The 25044-nt window shown below is 45.0% G+C and overlaps 1 protein-coding gene across 1 annotated transcript in view; it reads right to left on the reverse strand.

Annotated features, from left to right (window-relative positions):
• Nucleotides 1-25044, reverse strand: part of LOC104617595 (voltage-dependent T-type calcium channel subunit alpha-1H-like) — a gene marked incomplete at its 5' end in the record, with an annotated part of 82925 nt that overhangs the window by 41372 nt on the left and 16509 nt on the right. Inside the window, 7 exons of the mRNA XM_010282953.1 lie at nucleotides 462-896; nucleotides 2258-2466; nucleotides 4595-4685; nucleotides 9304-9459; nucleotides 11074-11191; nucleotides 11859-12044; nucleotides 13067-13218. Of these exons, the coding sequence (XP_010281255.1) occupies nucleotides 462-896; nucleotides 2258-2466; nucleotides 4595-4685; nucleotides 9304-9459; nucleotides 11074-11191; nucleotides 11859-12044; nucleotides 13067-13218 (1347 nt within the window). The remainder of the gene's footprint in view (nucleotides 1-461; nucleotides 897-2257; nucleotides 2467-4594; nucleotides 4686-9303; nucleotides 9460-11073; nucleotides 11192-11858; nucleotides 12045-13066; nucleotides 13219-25044) is intronic.

Raw genomic sequence — 25044 nt, forward strand, 5'->3', positions numbered from 1 at the left:
CCTAGGCAGGTATCATTTTGGGATCCAAAGTTGTGTCAAAACCAAAAGGGCCTCAAACAAACAAAAATTAAGTAGAGAACCCTCTTTCTAGGCTTTCGAGCCTCGAGATGCCAAACAGCTCTTGTTAGCAAAGACATTACCTAGCTCTTTTGCCTATAGCTCAGTTTTGGAGGCATCCTGGGCAAGGGGGACAATTTCAATCAGTCCAAAAACTAGGCAAATGTGTGCACATCCCCTTGCAGTTTTACATCATTAGAGATCACTGCAGTGCAACAGCCCAACCCATTAGCTAAAAAAGCCCCCACCTTTTGGGAAGTGGAGGCCCATCCTTCAGATCTGGATTCGTTTTGTCTACCCCAGCCATTAGGCAGTAAAACATTTCCAAGCTGGATTTTTAATCAGCCTTCTTGGATTGGAAAAGCCACTTAACGCATGAGCACCCAGTTTCCCCCTCAACTCACATCCTCCATATCGTCGTCATAGTCCATGGCATCCTCCTTGTGGCTGTCGACACGCAGGAAGAACTCGCTGGGGACATGAACCATCTTGCCATTGCAGTCTTGGTACTCGGCAGGCAGAACGGCCATGGGGCTGATACTGAGTGAGTGGCGCATGGTAGGCAACTGGAGCAGCTCGGGCAGGTCCAGGGAGCTGCGGTAGTCCAGGGACTCTGCCCGGCGGTGCAACGAGGGCCTGCTGACCGTGCTGGACTTGGCGTCATCGGAATCATCGTCTGTGCTGCCTTTCCCCTCCCCGGAGAGCAAGGACTCTCTTTCTCCTGACTGGTTCTTCTTCTTGAGGCTTGGGGCTCTGCCCAGGCTATTCCAGCTTGAGCGTCGGCTTCCCCAGTTGCTGCTGGTGCCCCAGTTGGCACAAGGGGAACTGCGGAGGCTGGACTGAGAGAGGAGAAAGACATTTGAGGGTTTGTTTGCTGGAGGAAGCCAAAGGATATGGCATTTTGCCCAGACTGGAAGACCCTTCTTCTTGCAAGGCATGTCTTCCCCGTCCAGCTTTTCTCACTGCTCCAATTTTATCATGACAATACCTTGAGATGGGAGCCAAGCACCCAGCTAAGCCCACACTGAAGGTGCGCTTTGAACTACACCTGTAGCACAGCTACCAATCCTCTGTGCTGCATGACTTCCTACTGTCCTGGCAACATTAACTGTGCATAAAAACTGAACCCAAAGACACTATTGCTGACATGGCATTTTCTTTCCTCATGTTCAAGTGGTTTCAGCACACAACTCCCCTGGCTCCCAGGGGCTCTGGCACCTGACTCACGAGTGTCTGTTGGAAATTGTGCCCCTGTTTGTATTACTTTGTCTTCAATTTGCTGCATAAGAAGGTGGAATGAATGCTTCTTTTACAGCAAATTTCTGGCACTGATCAGTGTGTCAGTGCACTTTGGCTGGTAGGTAGGTGTGAGGATGAGAGCACTTAAGGTCAGAGCGGAAAGGCTAGAAGGAAAAATCCTTTTCTCTCCATGGCTTCCTCCCAGCACAAAATGAGGCAAACTGCCTTCCTCCTCCTTCTCAGTGTTGGCCAGCTCTCCTCTGACTGCTTCATCTTCCTTTTGCTGGTGGCACTGATGTGCTCTCAGAGAAAGGATTCAAACGATGAACAACCCTCTCCAGCAGCTCACAATCCCATGAAACCCCAAGGCAAACAACAGCCATCTCTATTTTCTTTTCAAAAGCATTACCTTGACTAAGCAGCTTACCAAAGGGGATAGTTGCTCTGTCTCTGTGTGAAGTGCCTTCATGGTCCGCTGCCTTGATTTGAACATGATATTGCAGTTACAGGGCAGAGGAATGGGATAGATACGCAGCAGCAGCAAACCACTTTGTCTATTAACTCTGCTCCCTCTGTTTTCATAGAACTGCCCTCCTGCTCCCGTTGCAGGCCAAATGCAATCAGCTGCCAAAGCAGTCAGCTCCAGCCAGATCTCTGCTCCATGAGCTGTGCCTGGTGGCAATCGGTCAGGTCATACCTTTTTTCCTCCGTTTCCCCTCTTCATATACTGTCCTTGACTGTTATGTTGTCACTGTCCTGCCCCAGCATAGCACACCCATTCATTTCTCCCTCTTGACTCTGTTCTCCTCCTGCCTGTCCACATACTTATCTCTGTCGCCCTCCTTTTTATTTTCCAGCAACATGTGCACATATACACACATGTGCACGTATACACACACATATATATCATCTGTGCTGCTTGCAGGCACTTGAGGGAGAGTTGTTAGCAACAGGAACCTACCAAGGACTTCTGATCATAGCTCAAGGGGTCTAGCGAAGCATTACTCCCTCTCCTCGAGTCCACAAAAGTGTGCACTAAATCCATGTGTGGGGAACACTTCGGTGTGGGCATTGGTGTGGCAGCAGTGCGCATGATTATAGGAGGTGGCATGCTTCCCCTGCCCTCCAGGTGTCCATTTGGGGTGACGGCAAGTGAGTACATCTTCATCTCTGGAGAGAAGGGGAGAAAGAATACGAGGTGAATGCTCAGCTACAGCTACAGAAATCACTCTTCAAAAGGGACATTGCTCCTTGGGTCTTCTAGGAACTCTGCTAAATGGAGATGAAATGCTGTGGGCAATAAGAACACCCACACCACGTTGAAAGGCATAAGGCAAATGCCACAACCTTTTAAGAGGCCTTCAGCCCTGCCAGGACTTGGAACTCATTGCCCTCCAAAGGAAATTTCTTTTGCTCACTGTATCTTGTGATTTAGAGAGTGAGGTTTTGGGGGGCTGGGAGAGAGTTTCCAGGGAAAGAACATCGAGGACTGGCTAAATTCACCCTAAGAAGTTATTCTCTTCTCCTTGTCATACAGTCTTGCACAGAGATTTTTATGCAGTTCTGATGTGCTCTATGTTCCTTCATGGGGAAGGCACTACGCAGACATTAGTCTTTAGTTATCTGTTCAGGGGATAGTAAATGGAAGTTGCTTTTACACATGCACTGGTTTAGAAGAGTAATCCTCCTATAACAGAGAAATCTAATGGCACATCTCTGGGGTAATTGCAGAAAGCATCTATTTTAGCTGTATGGCAAGTACAGACTGCAAAAACTGTATTCACACTGAAGACAAACCAGACATAACACCTCCAGCCCTATGGAGTGACGTAATACTCAAAAGCAAAAGCCTACTTTCAAACACAAAACTAAAGTTGAACTAGCTCCTGCTTTACTAAGCTTAGTGGGTTAATAACTGCAGAATCTCTTAAGGAGGGGGAAGGACGGGGGCATCTGTGACCAGCAGGAAAGAAGTCTGCAGTGAGAAATCCAAGTGTGTGCACTACTGCTCCTATTTTTCTTCCACTGGCTGCTTTTGTAATGCAGTGTGCTTCTATTGTATCATCTGTTTAGTTGCTGGCTTGTGCACAAATACCTTCTGCACCACAGAAGTCCATGGGAACACTGCCATTCACTTTGAGAGGTGGAAGATCCAGCTCAAAATTTGCTAATCTGCAAACATGTTTCTCTTGCCAGTGTATCTGTTTACAGACCAATGGCATTGTAATAGAATTGTTAATGTCCTTGTGCTGTTTAGTCACCGGTTGGCACCTATGAGGCTTATGGAGACACACAATTACTCACGGACTTTGACTGATGACAAGTTCAGCCCTGTTTTCTATTCCTGTATTACCTAGGAAGAGGTGACCATATTTGTTCCCCCTAGAACTTTCTTATTATTTGAAGCTGCTCAGCAAATAGTTGGTGCAAAGCTGGTGCATAGTTGGTGGTGTGGGTTCCTTGCCAACTATTTGCAATGGACATTCATTTGATCACTTGGTGTTTGGAATTTGTTGCTTCATCTGCAGGCTGAGCAGCTCCATCACCTTGCTGTGATCCAGCTCTGTCTCAGCTTCCCCAACAAACTACTTCTGCTGCTTCCTCAGCTGAATTCCATCTGCACACCGCAATCAGTATCATTTCCTTAGCTGAAACAAATCCTGGTTTAGAAGCATAAACCTAACAAGAGCCGAAGCTGAGAATCAAAGTACAGAGGAACTAAACTGGCTCCTGATTACCATCACGCTATTCATTGTTAAAATACGTGAACCCTTCCTGTCACCTGTCTGGCTGCAAACTCTACAGAGTGAAGGCTGTCACCTACTATTCCATGTTTTTATTACACCAGTACACAGTGGCCTTACCTCAAATCAATTGCCAGGCCCTCCTGTAACACAAATGAACAGCAACATTTCCATCAATCAAACCTCACCTAAATGCATTTGTGTGAGAAACCAAAAAGAACAGATGAGAACGTGATTGATTTGAAAAGCTGCTGAGAAGTACTGTGAGAATATTGCTGTCAGAAAACCATTCCATGGTAATGATACAGAAGAAATGATGAGACATATCTAAATATTCTAGTATAGTTTAAATTAGAAGAACATCTGTTTAAAGGAAGTATCAATGCTCATTTAGCTTTCCCAACACTTTCTGCATAGCTGCTGTGTTAACATAGTTATCAGATTAATTGCCAAATAAAATGGATTCTTCCACTTTCCCCGTAAGTTTCTATGAAAAGATGACTGTGGAAGCAGAGTTGTAGTTCTCAGATTCCCAGGAAAATGCAGAATTCTACCTGTTGCTCGGAGGTCTTTTAGCTTCTCAAAATCATCATCAAAGTTGGCAGATGTCTTGTCCTCATCTGTGTCTGACCTATTGGCATCACCCTGCAGAAAGGAGAAAGATAATTAACAGGCCCAATTTGTTTAAACTTTACCACAAAGGCCATTTGGATTATTTAGCAGCTCAGAGATACCTCAGCTCCCCATGGTTAGTTTAAGTGTGGCCCCAAGAACTAGGAGGGCAGAATGCCAAATTCCCTCTGACACTGCCCTGAGGAATGACCCCAGGCAGGTCCCTCTTCCTTGCTTTGATTCATTTTTGTACTTCGACAGAAAGGATGATGTGATTGCGACTACTGTTCCTGCAATGTTGTTGTGTTTCCTACACTGTGCCCAGCCCCACTGAACAGTGTATCCCAGGGGAGAACATGGAAGTGCAGCTGTAATCAAGAGTGACTAAAAAACTTGGCATTGTGGGATTCCATTTTTGCACTCTTCATGATCCCAGCTGAAAGCACTAAGGTTTTAAGGATTCAAAGGATGTCAAAGGGTTTTTCTTCTTTATTTGACAGCACTGTAAATTTGACTTAGATCTGAAAACCCAGCCCTAATCTGCTTTCTTCACACTGGCTGGTAATTGAGATGGTATTGGGAAATCTCTTGGCAACATTGAAGCTGAGCCAGAAGGGAATGAGGCCAGCTTTCCTGGCAGCACAGCATCATCTCAGGACAGAAAACAGCCAACCACCCTCAGACTGGCTTTCCTCCCGGAAGTCCAGTTATTTTTCCCTTTCAAATATATTTGCCTCTGCTACCAAAAATGACCAGCCTAAATAATGTACAAGCCTGGGACAGAAAAGCTACTGTCAGGTTCTCCTCTGCTGGGGGAGGTCTGCAGAGAGGAGAGACTCCAGCAGGCTGCCGGCATGACTCTGGCTTGATCCATCAAGACCACAGAAAAGCTGTGCAAATTGATAGCAATGGTTGGATTAAAGCAGCTGATCCCAGAAAAAGAAGCACAGTTCCTCAACTAGTACCTGAACAAATCACCATGGTTTCTAGAGACATGGTGCTGAAGTGGCAGTGAACTTAATTTCATCTGTGATGTATTGCTAACTGGTGTCGCCAAACAGACAGGATGACCAAAAGGCTTAAGCTCCCTTATTCATCGTCTCTGTTTTGGAGCAGAACCACTAGTGCAGAGTAGATGAAAGATTTGCATTATTTTGGAAGGTTTCTCTGCTTTTTCAGAGCAGCTCTGGGGTAGATTTCAAAATGACATGGGAACAATGTAAGCACAAATATGCAATTATGGTCCTGTTTGAAGTCTGGCTGCTTGTTGTCCTAAGCACAAATGTACTAAAAATGGTTTTGTGGCCATTTAAGCTTATTCTCTTCTAGGGATACTCCTGCCAGACTTGCTCCATAGGCAGATCAGAGCCTGAGAACAAGCTGAGACTGTGTACTGTGATTCACAGTACAATTTTTAGTGCTCTTGCTGAAATGCCAGTGATGGTTCAGAGCTTAGAGCAGCTCTAATGTGCACCCTCTTAGCTGTACAAGTCTCCCAGGAGCCACTCTCCATCTAAGAAGAAGAAACACCTGAGCAAAGGGAGGAGAAGTGCACCTCAGTGTCTCCTATAATTGCTAAAAGCATCACCCTGTAAGATGGCAAAGTCAAAGAGGTCAAACCAAGAATTTCTGCCATATTCCCAACATCCAACAGAACCAGGGATGACAAAAGAAAACCCAGCTCCACTGATACTTCTTCCTGGGATTTGTTCAAGCAGACTGTAAATATCCTTGGTTTACAACCAGAGCTAAGTTATGCATTTATAAGTGCAAGACTTGAATTGAGCCCTGGTAGCTGAAATACAGCCCTGAGAAGGGTTTTCTGTAACACAGCTAATCCCTCACTATGAGACAACTGACAAGCCCATAGGCTTAATGTCAGGATTTATAATAAATGGAAGTGGAGAGCAAAATATGCCCTGCAAATGTCATCCCTGTGGTTGCTGGCCTTTTCTAAGGCAGCACTGAGTGAGTAATACAAGCTTGGAAAACTACTCCTCATGCACATTTAAATCATGGTCCATAAGAGCTCTGAAAGGAGCCATTAAGCCTGAGCAAGAAAACGACAGCCATTCGGCTAGGTCAGTAATCATGCACTCAGAGAGTATTGCACGAGGCTGCCCATTTCTGGCTTCACATTAGCAGGTGATTCAACCTCCAAGAGGGCAGGTAAGGAATGGGATCTCTGCTGTACAAAGATACCTGCAAGCTGCCAGGTTGCCAAGAGGAGAAAAGTTTCTTCTGCTTTAAAGCAATCAGGAACAAAGGATGCAAACTGCTGTACAAGGGCTCTCTGTGCCTAAATGAAAGATTGCTTGAGCAGGAGCAGTTTCCAGCCAGTCGGGTCACAGATGCATCGTCTGTTTGGGTTTCCCTGGCATGTCCTCTTTTTCCACCCAGATTTGCTGGTTGATGGAATCTGAGGATATTTGACATGTCTGGCCACTGAATACTCTATGCTGAATACTCTGAGCTGCTATATGGCCAACTCTATTGGTTGCTTCTGCATTCATTTCAGGAAAATCTATGGCCTGTGTCATTTTCTAGCAGAACTGCGGTCCGGCACAACCGCTCTGAATATAGCTACGACCCTCCTAGAGGAAAACCCCTTCTGGGCTGGAAGACAGCAGCTACTGCAGAGCCTGTAGAAATAGTGGCAATTCCTTTGCTTTGGACTTACTAGGTTAGTAGCTAAAATATCCACCTCCACCTGCAGCAGGTTGCACTAGAATAGCAATATGGCAAAGGTGTTATAGTATCCAGAGCAAAGCCAGGAGATGCTGAGATCAGTGACACTGAGAAAACTACAGGAATTTGGAAATAAACAGTGTCAGCATGAGCTCTAGTCACTGACACATAGACTAGCTCTTGGGAAAAGACCTCTTGCTCTTCTTGGTCACCTGTGCTGCATCTTCAGGGCATGGACCACATTGTACAAGACATTAAAATGCCCACTAGTGCAGTGCAGAGCTGTTCATTTTGAAAGCAATGAGCTGGACGATTTGTGTCTTCTCTGTATGTGCAGGTGGCACTCACCACCCTCAACATCCATGAAACAGCCCTGAGTGATGTAGATCAGGGTTGTTTTTTTCCAAACTGGGGTTTGGCTCCTATTTTTTCAATTAATTTTCCTTTGCAAGTGCTGTGAGTAAGTTAGGAGGGATGTTTTATAAATGAATGTATGCAGACATCCTTGAAAGACATAAATGTGGCTGTGCTGCCTTAAGAGAAAGGAATTTTTGGTCCGTGAATATTTCAATTATATTCCATGGTCAGCGAAGGTTCCTCTAAGTGTGATCTAAACATGGCAAATGAGAGCACGATACCATTTCTGGGAAGAAAAATGAAAAGTGAAAAAAAATCCTATAAAAATAATTGCCTTCTCCTCTGTCCCTTGGGAGCTAAGGCGGTGAAAACTGAAGCCATTTTCTCATTTTCTTTCTGCGTCTGTGTGTCTCTGAAGGCAATCCAGCACTAAGAAAACTTTCCCTTCTTGATGGTGCAGAAATAAAAAAGTAATAATTAAAAAATCCCAAAGCACAACGTAAACCCTTTCGATGACACTCTTCTTAGCTTTACCTGGGACTCGATAATTTTTGGTAAGTCTCAAAATAATTTCTGTTTGCACTAGGACTTGGAAAACAGTAATTTTTTTCTGGATAATATATATGTGCACATACATTGTTATATTTACAACTGAAACAGATCGTTCTCCCTTAAAATCTCCCCCAAATGGACTTGCTGTGATCTGAAAGGAAGATGGAGAAGAGCAGAGTAGGGCAAGGGATGGCTGGTTTCACTCTCTCAGGATGCTGAAAGGAGATCTGGAGTGGAGCTGCCCGTGGGGAGGAAAACTTAAAAGATTGCAGGGGCTCCCCACTCACACCAGTACTATACCACTTACACCACTCACACCAGTGTGGCCTGCTGCTCTGGATCACATGGCACAGGACTTGCCTGCACAGCTGCTAAGGTTCCTGCTCAGTTCAGATCAGGACATGCCATACCACTTTTAACTGAGAAATAAAATCATTTCTCTTATCCTCTCCATGTGAGATGAGATGAGATGCCTGCAGTTTATCATAAATTCCCTGCTCATTGATTCGATACAGACCTTATTTTCAGGTGTAGGCAAAAATCTCTTTAGCATTTATATGTCCTCCATCATCCTAAGTATCTCAAAACTTAATGTTTGTAACCTTGCAAGACAGCTTTTGAACAGCTGTGCTACTAGTCTCAAATAACAGGTAAGGGACAGAGTCACAAGGAAAGGCCTGGACTGAGGGCCAGTTCACGTCCTACCTGGTCCCCATGACTAGCACTGGCTAGATACATTGAAGGTCTGAGGCCCACCGTAAAGAAACACAAACCACAGGACATATGGGAGATTTGGTGAGTTAAATTCATCCTACCCTGTAGCAGATCAACCAAAGTGTTGGTCTCCCAAGTCCCATGCCAAGTCCAGTGGGCCTTATTTGCAGAGACAGATTCACAAGAGCTTCATGTGCCCAACCCAGCTCATCTACATGCCTTAAGTTTAAATTTATAGCTGCTTGCATGGCTAGATGTTTGCACTGACATGGATTCATCCCTACACTCTTGCCTAGACGTGCTTCTTCATTTTCTCCCTCCCTCTGCTCAGACCTCTTACCTCTGCCTGGAAGCCTTCTACCAGAATGGCAACAAGAAGGTTGAAGAGCACATAATTGCCGAAGGTCATCAGGGCCACAAAGTAGAGTGCTGCCCATGAGGATGTAGATGCCATCCCATTGTACAGGACCACGTTCCAGTCCTCTTGAGTGAGGATCTGCAGAGAGGTGAAGGGGAAGACTCTCTAATTACTCCACTCCTCTCATGCACAGCAGCTGCATTCAAATACTGACTCATCCATTTCTTCCTCTCCTTTTGACCTTTTCTGAACATAATCATTAACAGGTCTCATGAGATGAGACAGCAAACATTCCTTTACTTGATCTTTGCACGTGAGAGCTCTCTCCTGGCCAAACTTCCCTTCTCTGCAGGAGGATCTAGCACACTTCTGCCCACAAAGATGACTAGCTCAGATCCTAGACATGGTAACAGGAAGGATGCGCTGGTACGAGTCCCATTATTTGGTGGCAGTATTGCCTCCTCTGATAACCATCAGAAGATAACAGACCTGAGGCCAGAGCTGTTGTCTCCTTTCAAGCAGCTCTTTATAAAGCATCTGGAGCTGAAGGAAAGGGTAGGGGATGTGATATTTAACATGAGAAATGACATGGGGTGGCTCAAGAAACTCAGGGAAGCAAAGTGGTTTCCATTAGGTAAAAGCACTGACAAGCTGAGCAAAAAAATACACATCTTTGCAAAGCCTTGCCCCAAGGGACCTTCCTCAGGGAATCCCACTCTCCTAGCCTTCCTGGAGCTCAGAAAAACCAGGGGCCTATGAAAAATGAATGACAGATCCATGAAAATGGCCTCTAGCTCTCCTAAAAACAAGGTAGCTTTGGGGATAGGAATGCAGTCAGCTGCACTGAGTCATGCCACTCATTAACCTTCACGGGATGTAGGACTGAGCCCTTGTGCACTGTGCCAACTCTATTTGCCCATGGGACTGCTAGAATAAATGCAGAAATCTGTATTTATGTTGGTAAAAGAGAAATATGAACCTGTGACACTAATGCCGATTTCCCCTTGCTCCTTTGTAAGAAGGAAAACTTTGTAAGAAGTTACGTTCTTCACAGTGAAGACTCTGGACTGGTTTGTACCTTGAACGATACTGTGATGAACACCTACTCTGCATTTAGAAACTTAGCTTAACATTGTTTACTCTGTGCTCCACTTGGGCTCTAAGGACTGAGCTTTTAAACAGAAAAGACTAATCTTTATATTTAGAATGCCCTGGAAATAGCAGCTTATTGCTCCATTGTGGAATATGCCAGTAATTTCAAGCACATAACAGATCTTGTCTGCAGAGGAAACACTTTTTGTATAAAGACTTTCCCAGCACATACAGCCAGCAACTCCAGCTCTGATTTGTGACAGTATTTGTCACTCCCAGTTAAATTAAATTGTTTGCAAAGTACATTTTTGGGGCAGTGAAGGCAAGTAAGGAGATAGAGGTCTACAGAATAGGAGCAGAGTAGACAGTAGACTGTGGGTCTTGATCTTACTGACTATATGAAAGGAAAATAGGGTGGATTTTCAGCCCTTCGTAGACTTTACTTTTGCTGACAACAGACATGCGCTGTAGATTGCTTCTCTACCAGGGCTTACAGAGACCAGCTAACTCAGAAATCAGAAACACAATCACTTTGCCCTAATAACTCTACAGTGCCATTTCAGTCCAAATTTGACACCTACTGGAACAGTTTGTTTTAAAAGGTGAAAGAACTTGTCCAAGTGGCCTGCATTAAAACTTCCCAGAGGATCCAGAGCTTACCTGAAATACAGTCACAATGGCCCAAAGTAAGGAATCAAAATTCTTTCTATCTGGAACTGTGTCTCCTGTATCAGTTTTCAGGCTGAACTTGCATCCAAAAAGATGCATGCCGAGAATGCTAGAATGGGAAAAAAGGGAGAGGGAAGAAACACATTATTGTGAGAAATATGGTTGCAGGGGGGACTGCAGTGATTTTTGGTACACTTTGTCCCCCTGCAGTGTTTTGTGTGCTGGTGGTATCTCCCAGGAAGAAGGGCTCTGCTCCACCACTGACATGATCACTGATCAAACCCTGCGATTTGGTTCTTCTGTGTCACATTTCATTGTCTACATGGAAGTCAAATCAAGCATCTCCTTTGTCTAGAAAATGACAAACCATATTGCCAACTCTCTAATCCAACAGGTTTCCAAGAACAGGATCCTGAGGAGCATTTTAGGGTCAAACAGACAGAAGTCTTGGAGTCTGTACAACCTCCATCTCAAATATAACACTGGTAGAGTCCAGTTACTGACAGCTTCCTGAGACACAGCTAAACGAGCCTCCCAGGAACTCCAGACCAATTGTTGCCTGTTTGGGCACTTCATTCATCTACAGAATTACAACACTGCATGAAAAAATGAGACCAAAAAGAGGCAAATAGTCTGTTGAGCATCTGCTTGTCAGTCTATTGTGAGCACTTCTATCGTGTAGGCAGCCTAGCAAATGCAGTATATCGTTATTCTAATCTACATGTTACTTAAGCAAGATGAACAATTTATCAAAGAAGAGCTGCAGCTTCTGGTACCTGAAGATAAAGATGAAGAGCATGAGCAACATGCAGAAGGTGGCTACATTGTCCATTGTCTTCATCAGGACCACCAGCTGGCGACGGAGGGCGGGCATGAAACGCACCAGTTTCAGCACCCGGAGCAGCCGAAAAGTTCGTAGCACAGAGAGGCCTCCATCCGACTGTCCGATGATCTCCCAGACGCTGCAGGAACACCAGAAGGAGAAGAATTATAAACAGTATATCACTGTACTGTGAAAGCCCTGAGCAGTCCGGTTTCTTAGATGATATCACACCATTTAAGCCCTAAAGGGGTAGTTCATTTGCCTGCTACTTTCTGGCTTCTGAAAAACACCTTCACTTCCCAGTTGTGCAGACACACATGCTCATGCACAACCTGTATCCTTTATAGCTGGTTTCTTAATTCTTTAATTCCCTTGCTTTCTGTGGCTCTTCACAACACAGCATGTCTCCTGATAGCATGCATCACTACAATCAGTCACAAGCCTAGCCACAAAATGTGCATCACAATTTTGTACCAAGCTAATATCAGGAGGGATTTACATTTGTTGGGGTGGGTTGGTTTGATCAGGCCACAGACTGGCCTTTGTTCTGGGTCTCTATTGCTCCTCACTTCTCTGAATCAAAGGGATGGGCCAACTGAAGCCAGAGCACTATCCTGCTGTACACCTTCTATGTCTCCCTTGACTTCTCTGCCCCAAATTACTGATCGAGAGGTGAACAGCACTGCTAGAAAGAATCCCAGCACAGAGAGGTGCTGCACAAGCTTCTCATCCACGTGCTGTGACATCCCCAGTTTAGGCTGGGATAGTGCTCCCCTGGGAGAGGACAGCAGAGCAGTGCCCTCTCTTACCCTCCTGCTTGCCCTATTTTGGCCTGGGTTACGTGTTAATTCGGGTGAGGGAGGGCATGCTGCTGGGATATGAACACTCACAGTACTCCTTTCCCAGGACCAGCCATTCTGCACTTCAGTGGAAAACTGACCACAGTGCCAGATGTGTGGCATAAATAGACTTTGTTCTCCATCTGCCAGGTCCATTTACTTTGGACAGCCCTTCTAATAACAGGAATCTAAAAGGCCAGCACGTCATAGCCAGCGAGCCCTGGATTAACACATGCCACATCGTTCCTGTTCCCCGTGCCACTCCCCAACTGGTCTGAGCCCTCGGCAGAAAAACTACAGTGCAGAAAGAACTGGTAGTGACCTGATGACAACTATGATCCCATCAAAGATGTTGTACGGGTTCTTGATGTAACCAAAGAGACCAAAGGCAAGAAGTTTCAGGAGCATCTCCAGGGCAAACATGCTTGTGAAGACGATGTTACTGATCTCCAAGGCATTGGTCAGCTCTTCCGGCTATGGGGCAAAAAAGCAACATGGTCAAACAGATGCACAGAGGAAACGGTTAAAGGGTGGTATGTTCCTCCCGCTCTGGGATTTGTGCTAATGATGCAAAAATGCCACATCTTCCCATGTTCCTTCCAGAGAGCCATGGAGGCAAATAAGTGACTGAGGGGAACAGCAGACAAGCCTCATGGACAGTCCCTGTGGGTCTTACTGGAAACACAGAATCCCAGCCCATTTCTGGAGAGCTGCAGAACAACTGTGCCCAGTATATGGGCCCAAAAAACTAAAGCTATGCAAAGGAGAGGGCTTGTTCCTTGTTGCAAGATACAATTATCCAAGTGAATGGCTAGTATGGCTTGTAAGGCTTCTATCTGGACTTGCATTGGGCTGGCTGTCTTTATTGCACTAACCCCAGCAGGACTTTATGGATGCTACTACATCCAAAGAAGGACCACCATCAATACAGCATAGCTCTATTCACATACAAACAAAGCACTTTTCTTGCAGACGTCTCTTAAGAGAGTTAGGAAAACAAACACCAGTGAAAGTCAGTGGGATCAATAGTGGGATCAATAGTTTGATCTCCCTTGAGATATTTATCTCCCTTTGGAAATTGTCCCCCAAAACCCCAAGATGATTTTTCCTTCTGAAGCCCTGGTTTGTAACGTACAGCAGATTTTGTTAAAATGACAGCAGTATGTCCCTGAGTGTCAGGATTCCCTCCAGGATCAGTGTGGGTTTCTCTGAGTGCATGCAGCTTTAAGCCAAGAACTGATTTTTCCATTCTCCTCTCTCTATCACCAGCAGCAAATTACCTTGGGCTACAATCTTGCTTTTCAGACAGAGCCTTAGATGTTCCTTTCCTGGCCAGCACAGAAATGTCTGCCCAGCACCCATGCTCCAAAATGTGTCACAGCGGGGACACTTGCAAAAGGTGGGATGGGATTTGCTCACTTACTGGAGCAACTCCCTCAAAGAGCACCAGGCTCTGCAATGCGCATTTCTAATGCTCAAGACCTCTTCCTTTGCAAAAGAAAATGAGTCTTTTTCATTTCCTCAGTGTAACAACATTGTCTAGAAAAAGGTGTTATTTTCATATCTGACTCATCTTCTGACTGATAATAGCTTCCTTTATTCCCCATACATCATTAGACACCATGTTAAAAGTTGGCAGTTCCTTGGGGATGTTGTTGCATTATTTGAGGCTCCAAAGGGAGAAGACCATTGTAATACTGTGACACAGCCACATTTAACTCCACTCTGCAAACTCAATCCTTGGCAACTGAAGGAGGGGGTGAAAGAGTTAACCCAAATGCAGGAAAAGCCCACACATCCCCTACTACAGGCAGCGACAGTCTGTGGGCTGCTAATGAACCATCATTCATAGCCTATATTACTTTATGCAATAGACTGTCATTTGCTCAACCATTTATCCAGGAGAAGGAGCACTAGGAGCCTCAGTCCTCATGGTTGTAATCCATATACACTAATTACGGGGCACCAGGGGAAGGACTGTGCAATTTTCGGTTCTTTAGTCTCTAGCAAGGGCTGGCCCAGATGGCTGCACAGTGCATCTGAGCAGCACGATCCCCGGGCTGCCCTCCTCACACCTTCCCTGCTGCAAGGATGACGATTCCCTCCCTGACATCAGTGCTCGTCCATGCTATTCCCTTCTCTGATGATGCCAAAACAACCTGGGCAGAGGTCTTCCCTTTGTAATGAAAACACAGCTGAAGAAAAGGGCTGCTCTAGGATGGCATCTAACCAGCTCCCCAACAGAGACTGAGCCTGAAAGAGCCCCGTGGGCTCCCAGGCGCCTGTCCCGCTGTAAGCCACGTCGCAGTGGTGACGGGACACCATGCTCGCACTGTCCTCGAGCTATCTGTCAGGAGCAGCGTGCAGCTGGAACGTTCGGCCTTCCCTCAGCTGGGGTTATACGAGGGCATTCTTGACAAGAAGCAAAATAACTTGCTAAATTCTTGCGTCCCTCCAGGCAGCAGACTGAGGGCTCCTTGGGACAGGGTGTTCATGGCAGGCCAAGGATGGCTCGTTAGCATGTCGAGGCTGGGAAATTAATGACAAAATCATTAGCAAGGAAGCTGCAGCTTGGGCAGCTTTGAAAGGATAGAGTTGCTCTGTAGCTCTTTCAGCTGGGAAACATAGAGAACCTGCCCATTGTGACCTACGGTACCTTGTAGTCTGCAATACAGCAGCAGTCTCACCCGCTAAAGTAAAACTTAATTCAGAGTTCTCCAGGTTCACCTTGCTGCTGCCAGATGTGCTGCCAAGAGTCACAATTTTATCATGAAAATTGGGATAGCTGGTGATCATTTCAAAACCCTTAATCCTGGAGTTATGCAAATATGACAAGACAACCTCAGGAGACATTACCAAAAAAGTCAGTATCCAGCCTGAAAAGCTTAAACTGAACAAACTTAAAAACACCCTCAGGCAAATAAAACGAATTTGTAAGTTATTATTCTCTAAAATCCCATGTTTTCTAAGCCAATCCCGGGATCTTTCTGTGGCCTGTTGAACACATGGCATTGCAACCAGTTAATCTGCCAATATCATTGCTCGAATTTGATTTGCCAATTTCCTTCAATCATTGGGTGTCCTTGTTTCTTACTCTCCAGCACCGTGACTTTTGCTTCATATACGAGCTCAGGAGAAAAGCCGCAGCCATTTCTCAGGGGAGGGGAGAGAGGGCACGAGGCAGAGGGAAAGGAGAAGACAAGGAGGTGGCCCAAGAGGAGATCATCAACAGCTGTGATGAGGAGCTGATCCAGCAGATCAAGATGAGGTGGGGACGCCTGGGCAAGGTTGATGGACAGCAGGCTGACACTGCAAAGCCAATCGTGCTTCAGACAAGAGATCTTCATTAGCCTTTAGTGAACGTATTTGGTGTGAGGCAGAACTAATTCAATGCCAAGGACTGCTGTAACATGAGACGTTTGGAGCACAATCCTGCAGTGACACGGAGGCAGAAGCCACCGGGCAAAGACAAGGATGGATAGCCCTGCATGCTGGCTAAGCTGCTGATGTGAGCTTTTGTATTATTAGAGTGGAAGCTGAACAGCAGATGAGCCAAGCATCCAGTGATATAGCCTTCAAATGTAATTACCTTCTTTCAACACCAACTGGAGCCTAGAAAACAGCCTGCCATAGATATTTTTATGGCTTATGAAATGGTTTCTTGTTTAGAGCACAATTCATTTCCCACTTCTCTCACTCCCTGATGAGCAAAGAGCTAGGAGGAGGGTTGAGAAAGAGACACCTGAAAACCAAGATGGATTTGGCCGTTCCCCTGGAGTCAGCCACTAGGAGACACTGTTGTTTTGTTCAAATTTAAGCCAACCCCAGAGCAGGAATTTTTCCAGGAGGCTTTTTCTCTGGGAAAAACAAAATATTGATTTGCTGAAAACAAAACTTTTAATGGCAAGGATTATTTTTGTCACAATTCCTGGCTGGAAGAAAATGAAGTTTCAACAAAGCTTTAAAATTGCTGCAATGTCTTGTTTTGACCTTCTCAGAAAAGGAAATTTCAGGCATTTTGCTTGAGACATGGTTGTGTCATGAAATGCAACTCTCCTTCTAGCAAGGAAAGGTTGGCTTCAAAGTGATGCACTTCTAAGAGAGTAGTTATAAAGTGTTATTTTTTGCTTTTTGACAAATATTATTATGTAAACCTTAACAACTCTGACAGGGGAAACTACTTGTCCACCAAAGGGCTCCAAACTGCATCAGTGAAAAGTTCCTTTTTCAAACAACAGTGGGAGGGCACAATCCCTCATCAGCTCCAGATATCTCCACATCTTTTTCTGCTGTGATGGTTGACCTTTACGTTAGTCCAGGTTTTCAGAGACAGGACAGGCTGAATGGAGCATTGCCAAATGGCAACCAGGTGGCACTGCATGAGGCTACAAAATGCTAAAATGCGAGATGGTGGGTAATGCTGTCATGTTGGTACGAGGGTCCACAGTGCCAGATGTGGAGGCTGGAATGGGAACTACCATGCTGGATACAGTCAGCAAAAACGAGCACAGAGAGTGGTTTAACCCACAAGTTCAACTGGCAGGTCCCAGGCAATGTTCAAAAAAGGTTCAGATCTGAGTACAAATTTTCTAGATTTCAGATTCAAATGAATCCGCATACTTCAGCTGCAGGAGTAAGTTTCCCACCATTCAAGAGAAGGGCAGAAACTGTATGGGAACAATTTGCAAGATTTCAGCATCCTTGAATATGAGTTTAAAGTAACAGTTAGCCTTAACCCCAGGCAAAACATGTCCCAGGAAAGCACAACCACCTCTGCTCACTTTGAAGGCCATATTTATGCTGCAGAATACTTCAGTGATTCAAAACCGGGTTTTATTAGAGACAAACCTCAAACGTTTCAGCAGTTCATTCCAAGTTTAGATAAACAGAGAAAAAATCTTTTCCTAAATTGTTTGGGTCTGAAAACCTTGGAAGACTAGTCTCTTTCTGAAAATCTGATACTTCTGGTTTTAGCAAGACACAGCACAACCCCAGAGCTTCCTGGAATCGTGAGAAATTCCATAAAAGAGAAACCCATAATGGTCAAATTATTGATGGGTCCTTCAAGCAGGGAATAGGACTTTGCAGCCTTAGATTCTCTTTGTGCAACTGAATTACTACACTTGTTCAAGGAAGTCACTCTCTCTTCCTGCCTCTCTTTTTCCTCTCACCCATCTTCTACCATGTCTCTTTTGATTGCTGCATCCATAACCACCTATTTTACATAGCTTAGGTTCAGTCACCAGCAGGATGGCAGCATGCCTTGGCTGGGGCACCTTTTTGCTCTCATACTGAGCAGAAATAATCATACCTGCATCACACTGGAGAAAAGGGCAGTTTGACACCTGGTTCCTCTTGCTGAATGAATGGGGAAGCAAGTTTCCAGCGTAAAAGATGTGCTTTGCTTCAGAAATCCCCCCCGAGCCCAAAGCAGCCGTTCGACTCCTGAACAGGGAGAGCTGAGGCTGGCAGAGACGCAGAGGAGTGGTAAACAAATCCAGAACATTTAGTCTCATAAACATCCTTTGCACTTGTGTTGTTTTTATTCTAGTCCTGGGCCTAAAGCTGTCAATGGGATTTTGAGCACTTGTTTATGTTGGCTTTTTTGCTTTATATTTTTAAGTTCGGCCTGCAGAGACTCCGACCAGGAAGAGGAGACATAACGAACTGCGCTTTGCTTCCAGACACTCCATATTTTCTCTCTTCACTCCGTTTTTGAGAGATTGTACTTTTCCAATTACCAGTTATTCCATTGCAACAGATTTCACCTGTCTGCAGTGTCTGGCATCATCCCCATTTCACAGAATTAAAACCCAAAGGGAATGCACGAGAGAGGTAGGGAGCAGGGGAGAAGGCATTCAGGCTAATTACAGTGAGGTGGACGAGGGAGGGAAAATCCAAAACACGCAACTTTTTAGATTAATAAACCCAAACCATAGCAATTAGCGCAATGCTGGATAACCTACCCAGCACTAAGCAACTTTACTTTTCAGTCTGTTCATAGGTTGGAAAGGCGCTTGCAAGCTGTGCCCAAGGACTGAAGGAGGGTCTGCTCCTGGTACTTCCTAGTGAAGATCCAGTAACAGCGATGCACAGAACAAAGCAGAAGGAGCAGGTCTAGCTTCAAGGACTTATTCTCCCTCCGGCACTTGTGCACAGCCTGCTCCTCCTTCCAAATACAAGCTCCTGCCTTCCAGAGGCCAGGCAGTGGTGTCAGCTGTGGCTCTGCCTGACCTGTGGTTAATGGTGTGCGACGGTTCTGCTCCACCCTATTAAAAGGAAACCTAACTATGGGGATTTTAAGATCCACTTCACACAGTGAGCCATTGGCAGCGTCAGGATGAGAACTCAAGAATTTCTACTCTTCCACTGAAGGCTTTTCCACATGCTGCACAGATAGACAGGTGATACCAGGACACCTGCAAGCTCGGTCATGATGTCACCAGCTGCAAAAAGGTGACAGTCCCCAAAAAAACATGCAAAGGGATACCAACCGCAGTGCAATCCTCCTCCTCTCGCTGTGGAGCGGGGAGACAGTGCCCCTTGGCAGCTCAGCCTCGCACTTCACCTTTTCATCTTGTGACAGACATCCGTGCTCACGCATCCGAGAGACCAAGACACCACAACCAGCCACCCTCCAGGGCCCATCCCTGCCACGAGATCTGCGAGGTGGAAGGAAGTCCTTTGCATCTCTGGTGCACGTTGACTGCAGAGCATGGAGCTATACTTGAGCTGGCTTTTCCTCTACGGAGGGAGAGTAAAGCCTGCATGCTTTACTCTTTGAGCCATACAGCCTCCTACATAACTAATCTGTTTAACTGATGGATTACTGGGCTCCATATTACATTTGTAGGGTTTACATACCACTGTGAAAGCAATCGCAAGATGAAAGCCAGTTTTCTGGGACAGATTAAAGCAATGGTTTGGGAGGGATTAGACTTTTTTAATACAAAATATTTTTCAAAAATTGTGGAAAATAGCTTAAATGAGTTTGAAGCACTGGCACCACAGGAGGGGAGAAAATCAATGAAATCACTAAAGAGCACTCAAAATTACAAAATATTCCTCTAACATTTTCTAAAAAACTAGAAAATGTATGGAATGCGTGTATAAGACTAATATTGCAGGCAGACTCCCACTGTGCTAGGCAGTGAGCACCAGCCTGTGTGCCCTCTGCATATAGGATGGAGGTTTGGCTAAAACATAGCATGGGACTGTTGGAGGCTGGATTTAACCCATTGAGAACGTGCAGGGATCTCTAACCCACAGCCTGTCTCCTTTCCTTCCTCTCCTTGGAGGTGGCTGGTTTATCCCAATCTTCAGGGCACGCGGCTATCCTCTCCTCCCCACACGCCACAGCTCACCTGCATCCAGTGATCCCCAAATCCTTGCACTCTTACAAGCTCAAACTTCATATCTGAAACCCCCAGCTGTGTTTCTTGCACACTCGTTCCTTTGAAAACTTACATCAAACACCAATTTCTTGCCCATATCCTTTTCCTATGGCAAATTCAACTAAAGAGGAGCCTTAGTCTCCTCAGGTAGGCTCTGCTCATGGGTCAGGAGCAGATTAACTGTGTTGTTAATGCAAGCTGTGCCCAAGGACTAAAGGAGGGCCTGATTAACAGTCACATCACAGGCATTTTGCTACAGAGCAAATTTTGGCCAAAGGACAGAAAGACATTGGCAGTACTTGCCCTCCTGGACACAAGCTCAGACCCCTCTGAAGTCAGCCCAGCAACCAGAGGTGGCATGGGACAGGCCCAAGCTGGAGTTTCTATAGTGCTTAATGGCATGTTATAGGAGAATCTGTCACCTCAAGCACCCACGAGGCTATTACTTATTTATCCTGTCCAGAACAACGTAACCAGCCACCCAGCGTGAGAGCAGATGCTCTACATGCTGGCATCTGAGGGCTGGTCTCTCCCCTCAGTCACAGCAGGTATTTATCACCCCGGCAGAGGAACCCTGTCCTGCCTCCCCCAAACAGCCCCTGCTCTACACATCTGGGACGAGAACAGCCCGAATATCACTGCAGATTTACACAGGGATGCAGAAATGATGCAGTTAGAGGGGCCTGTGCGTCCCTCCCCAAGCTTTCGCCCAGCCTGTGCGGAGGCTGAGCACTGGCGACTGCCTTACCGAAAATAACGGCGCGTGCCTGAAAGCCTGGCAAATAAGCAGCTCAAGGCACTACAGGCAGACGCCGAATTTCACACCTGAATAAGAGCAAGAGTGTTCGGGCCCATGCGATTCGGGAGCATCTGCAGGCTCTGTCGAAAGGAAGCCCTGGCTGGGCTGGGACGTGGAATACGTTTCACGCTCCAGTAATGAAACGTAAGCGCGTAGCGTGGCTTAACTGTAATAATGAACATGAACATCCCCGGCCCAGAAACGGGTGAAGGAGGGAGGCTGTGACATCTCACAAGCAGGGACTCAATACTGCAGCAACTGTATGCAAGAAGAGACAAGGTTGCCCTACACTCCGCAAGCTGTATGCTTGTTTTTATTTACAGCTATTTCATTCTAATGCCTCTGAAGCAGTCTGGGGAGAAAATCCTGTTTGGAGGAGTTTAAAGAACCAGAAGGTTGCAGCTGAAGCAGAGAGCTGTCAGGAAATGCAAGTGACATCTTAGAAGACGGCTAGCAAATGTGAAGGATACATTTTGACCTTTATTTTTCTCCCCTTTTTTTGCTTGTCAAAGACCAAATGGAATAATTCTGATATTTCTGAGGTAAGTAAACAAACAACCAAGCCAACCAAACAAAAACCCCAAGCAATTTAAGACCTGGCTTCTTTCTTCCTCTGCATTCCCTGCCCTTAAAAAAAAAGAATAATAATACAAGAGGGCCTTTCAATTTCTACATTTGAAATGTTTCTTTTGTAAACCATTTTGATGTAGTTTATCTATTACAACATAAGGCTCTTACTGTCTTAAAATCAACTTCAAACCAGTTTAGTCAATCTAGACTATGGCTCAAACCAGAGAATCATATGCCTTGCATTCATGTGATATAACGTCTCTTACTAGAAAAAATGGCTTGGATGGTGCTTTCCCATGCACATGAGCACAGCTGAAAGTTATTTATGTTCTCTGGCCTTGGAAAGGGACCAGGGACTTGAACCAGGATGCCCCAGCTCCTAGAAGACTGCCCTGGTCACCAAGATGTTTGCTATTCTGAGGTGCCTTCTGCCCTGCGTTTGACAGCCAGACACCACGACCTCTCAGAACCAAAAAGCCCTTCTCAGGAAGGGTTAAGCTGTCATTAATGTCTCTATTAAAAGCTGTGACTTCAATGAGTGTGTGCTTTCTGATGAAAAAAATGTTCTCCTGAGAGATTTCCAAATGGGCTGTACTTAAAAGTAGGCCAGAAACAGAAGGAAAGAGAAAGCTCCTCCTCACGCCTACTGATGAATGTTCACTCTCCACCTTTGGAATTAAAAATGTAGAATTTATTCTCTCAGTCACCTCTACTCTCAGGTTTTATGCCTTCCCCTAAATGGGATCCTTCATGTGGAGCGATAACAGTTTAATTGAAGATAGCCAATGGTAATTTTTCCTCCTTTCAATTGACCTACTTGATCTCCTAATGCTCTGTGGAATTGCTTTTACCTCTCTGCTCTGTGGCATGAAAGTCACTGCTAATAATTACTTACCCAACTGCATATGGCCAGCTAAATGCAAAACACACTGCTCCTTTCTGGAGCTGCAAATAGGGCATCATTGGAGGAATGGAGCAAGTTGCATACAAGTGTGATGTACTCCAGCATTAAAAAAACCCAAAAGGCATTAGAGTTAATGTTATCCAAAAATGACCATATACCAAAGTCACATACACCCTGGGATTTTTGTGTGAATCCTTCAAGTTCACTTGGTATTGACTCCTGTCAGAAGTGTTTGCTACAGAAGAGACCTTGGCTGCCACACTTCCGTCTCGTACAACAAAAGAGTTTGTTCTCTGGGATAATCAACTCTGCTATAGCTTCCTTAGGAAGCTTCCGAGGCAGAAGGTCCTACAAGGCACAACATATTTGCAGTATTACTTTCCCATTTCTCAGTTTCATTCAGCAAAACGCAATTTCATTTCAAGTGGCATAAATGCCAAGATGGATTAGATCAATTGCTGTCTTCTCCACCCTCAGGAGGAAAGGACCTGGGCAATCTGAAATGCTATCAGCACTAGCATACAAAACCAAAGCTACTATTCTTGAAAAGTAGGCCAATCAGCTGGATTATATCTTGATGGAGGATCACTTGGTCTGACAGATGGCTGAAAAAATTAAAAAAACCCCAAACCCTATAAAATACACCCCCTAAACAAGGCCAGAAGTGCTCAGGTTTAGTTATTAAACAAGAAGTCACAGGAGGAAGGAGGCAACCCTCCAGACAGATAACAACCAAGGATGAATGCCTCCAGCAATACACCAAGAGCATTGTAATAGCTCACCTGGGGAGAGGTGCTCGAGTGCGGAGTCTGGGAACTGGTCCTCTGTCAGTACTAACACACTGATTAGTTTCATTGAAAAAAGAAGAAAACGGAAATATGCCTGAACTGAGGACAACGAATGACTAATCATTCCTCCAGTGCTGGATGCAAGCAAGGAAGTGCCTGTTCAGACTGAGCTTGATGCCAAGTGGAGCCATGATCACCCCTTCATTCTCAGCAATGCCATGACTGGAACACTGTTCAGGAGTACGCAGGAGAGCATGTGTCCCACAGTGCATCAGAAGATGCCTCTGGCCACGTCCCAATGTTTTAGAAATGGACTTGTTACTTGTACCCCTTCCCTCTTCTCTTAAAGCAGCTGTTAAATATGAGCCGGCTTCTCTCTACGAGCAGACTGCCATCCCACCCCACACCGGCTTAGTTCCTTTAAGAGCCTCTGGCGAAAATCCAAGGAAATTATACAGACTGAATCATTCCCATCCATATGCTGGTGGAGTTCTTCAAAGAACCAGCAGATCTGTGAGGCGTGACATCTCTTAGCAAGGCCTGTATTGACTGTCATCCAATATATTTGGCTTATCCCTCACCATAAAAAAATTACACTCACAAGGAATTATATTCACATAATCTTTGCCCATTGCAAACCTTTTTTTTCTTGGCCACTATCTGTGCTGAAGTCAACAACAAATGGTCAAAAATTATCAGCCTAAGGCCTGCAATCAGCTTTGCTGGCTAATCACGAAGTATGCATTTTTTAAAAAATAATGCATCATTCATACAGATTTAATTTCTTTTTTTTTCTTTTTTCATATTTAGGATGAAATATTTTGTATTCCATAACATTAACTAGAAAGAAGAGCTAGGGTGTATCTCTTCCCTTTAGATGTAACAAAAATTCAAGAGCTGGAGAATTTAAGAAAAAGCATACAATGTTGTGAGACATGCTATAAAACGATAGACACAAGAAACATGGAAATACGCTACAGGCCCTTTCAGACAAAAATGAACACATAGGCCCTGCCTCAAGGAGTCTGTACAAGAAATCAAGGTTAATTGTTGATTTTCTTTGCTAAGATCTTGCAGCCAAACTTTAATTGCGTATTTCTGACTCTGCACAGAGGTTACAGGATGCCCATCACAGGCGGCTCTGACAACGTCCATTAAAGGTGGCAGGAACATGAACTTCGAGAGAATAAAGAACCGTTTCCAAACGCTTTGATTGTACTGCGAGAGGCACCTTTAGCAATGATTATATGATCTTTATCCACATCCAAGCAACAGGCTCGTTCTCTGATAACAGAGAGATCAAAGTCCTTTTGGTTGTCATTAGCAGGCAAACTCAATAGAAGTTGTTTACTTCACCCAAGCTAATGGCACTGGAAATATTTAATAAAAAAATGGACACACTCTCTCTATTACTGCCAAGATGATTCAGAAGGGGCCACTTAAATCTATTTTGTCAAACCATTACTCATCCCTTGCTAATAGAGCTTTATGGAGAGTCCCTTTGAAAAATGCACATTCGTGCTTTGCGGGCTGTGTACTGGTATTAGGAGATGAGGCACATCAAGAAAACATGACAGAGGACTGCTGATGGGAAGAACAAGATGGGGAATATGTTTAGTCTACATCTGACTAAGACCTTGACTTAGTCATCCTTTAAGCCCAAGGAGAGAAAGCTGAAGTGGCCTGATGGGGAAGTAAGTTCAAGGAGACGATAATTCTCTAGAAAAATTTGAGCAATCTGCTGTAATTGAGTGCTAAGAGGAAGAAGGAAAGATGGAAGATGATTAGGAGAGCTTTTCTGAGGTTCAAAGATCTTGGGGTAGAAGAAGAAAACAAAAATGTTGG

Source organism: Phaethon lepturus, unplaced genomic scaffold, assembly GCF_000687285.1.
Source record: "Phaethon lepturus isolate BGI_N335 unplaced genomic scaffold, ASM68728v1 scaffold28762, whole genome shotgun sequence".
In the NCBI taxonomy this organism is placed as follows: domain Eukaryota; kingdom Metazoa; phylum Chordata; class Aves; order Phaethontiformes; family Phaethontidae; genus Phaethon; species Phaethon lepturus.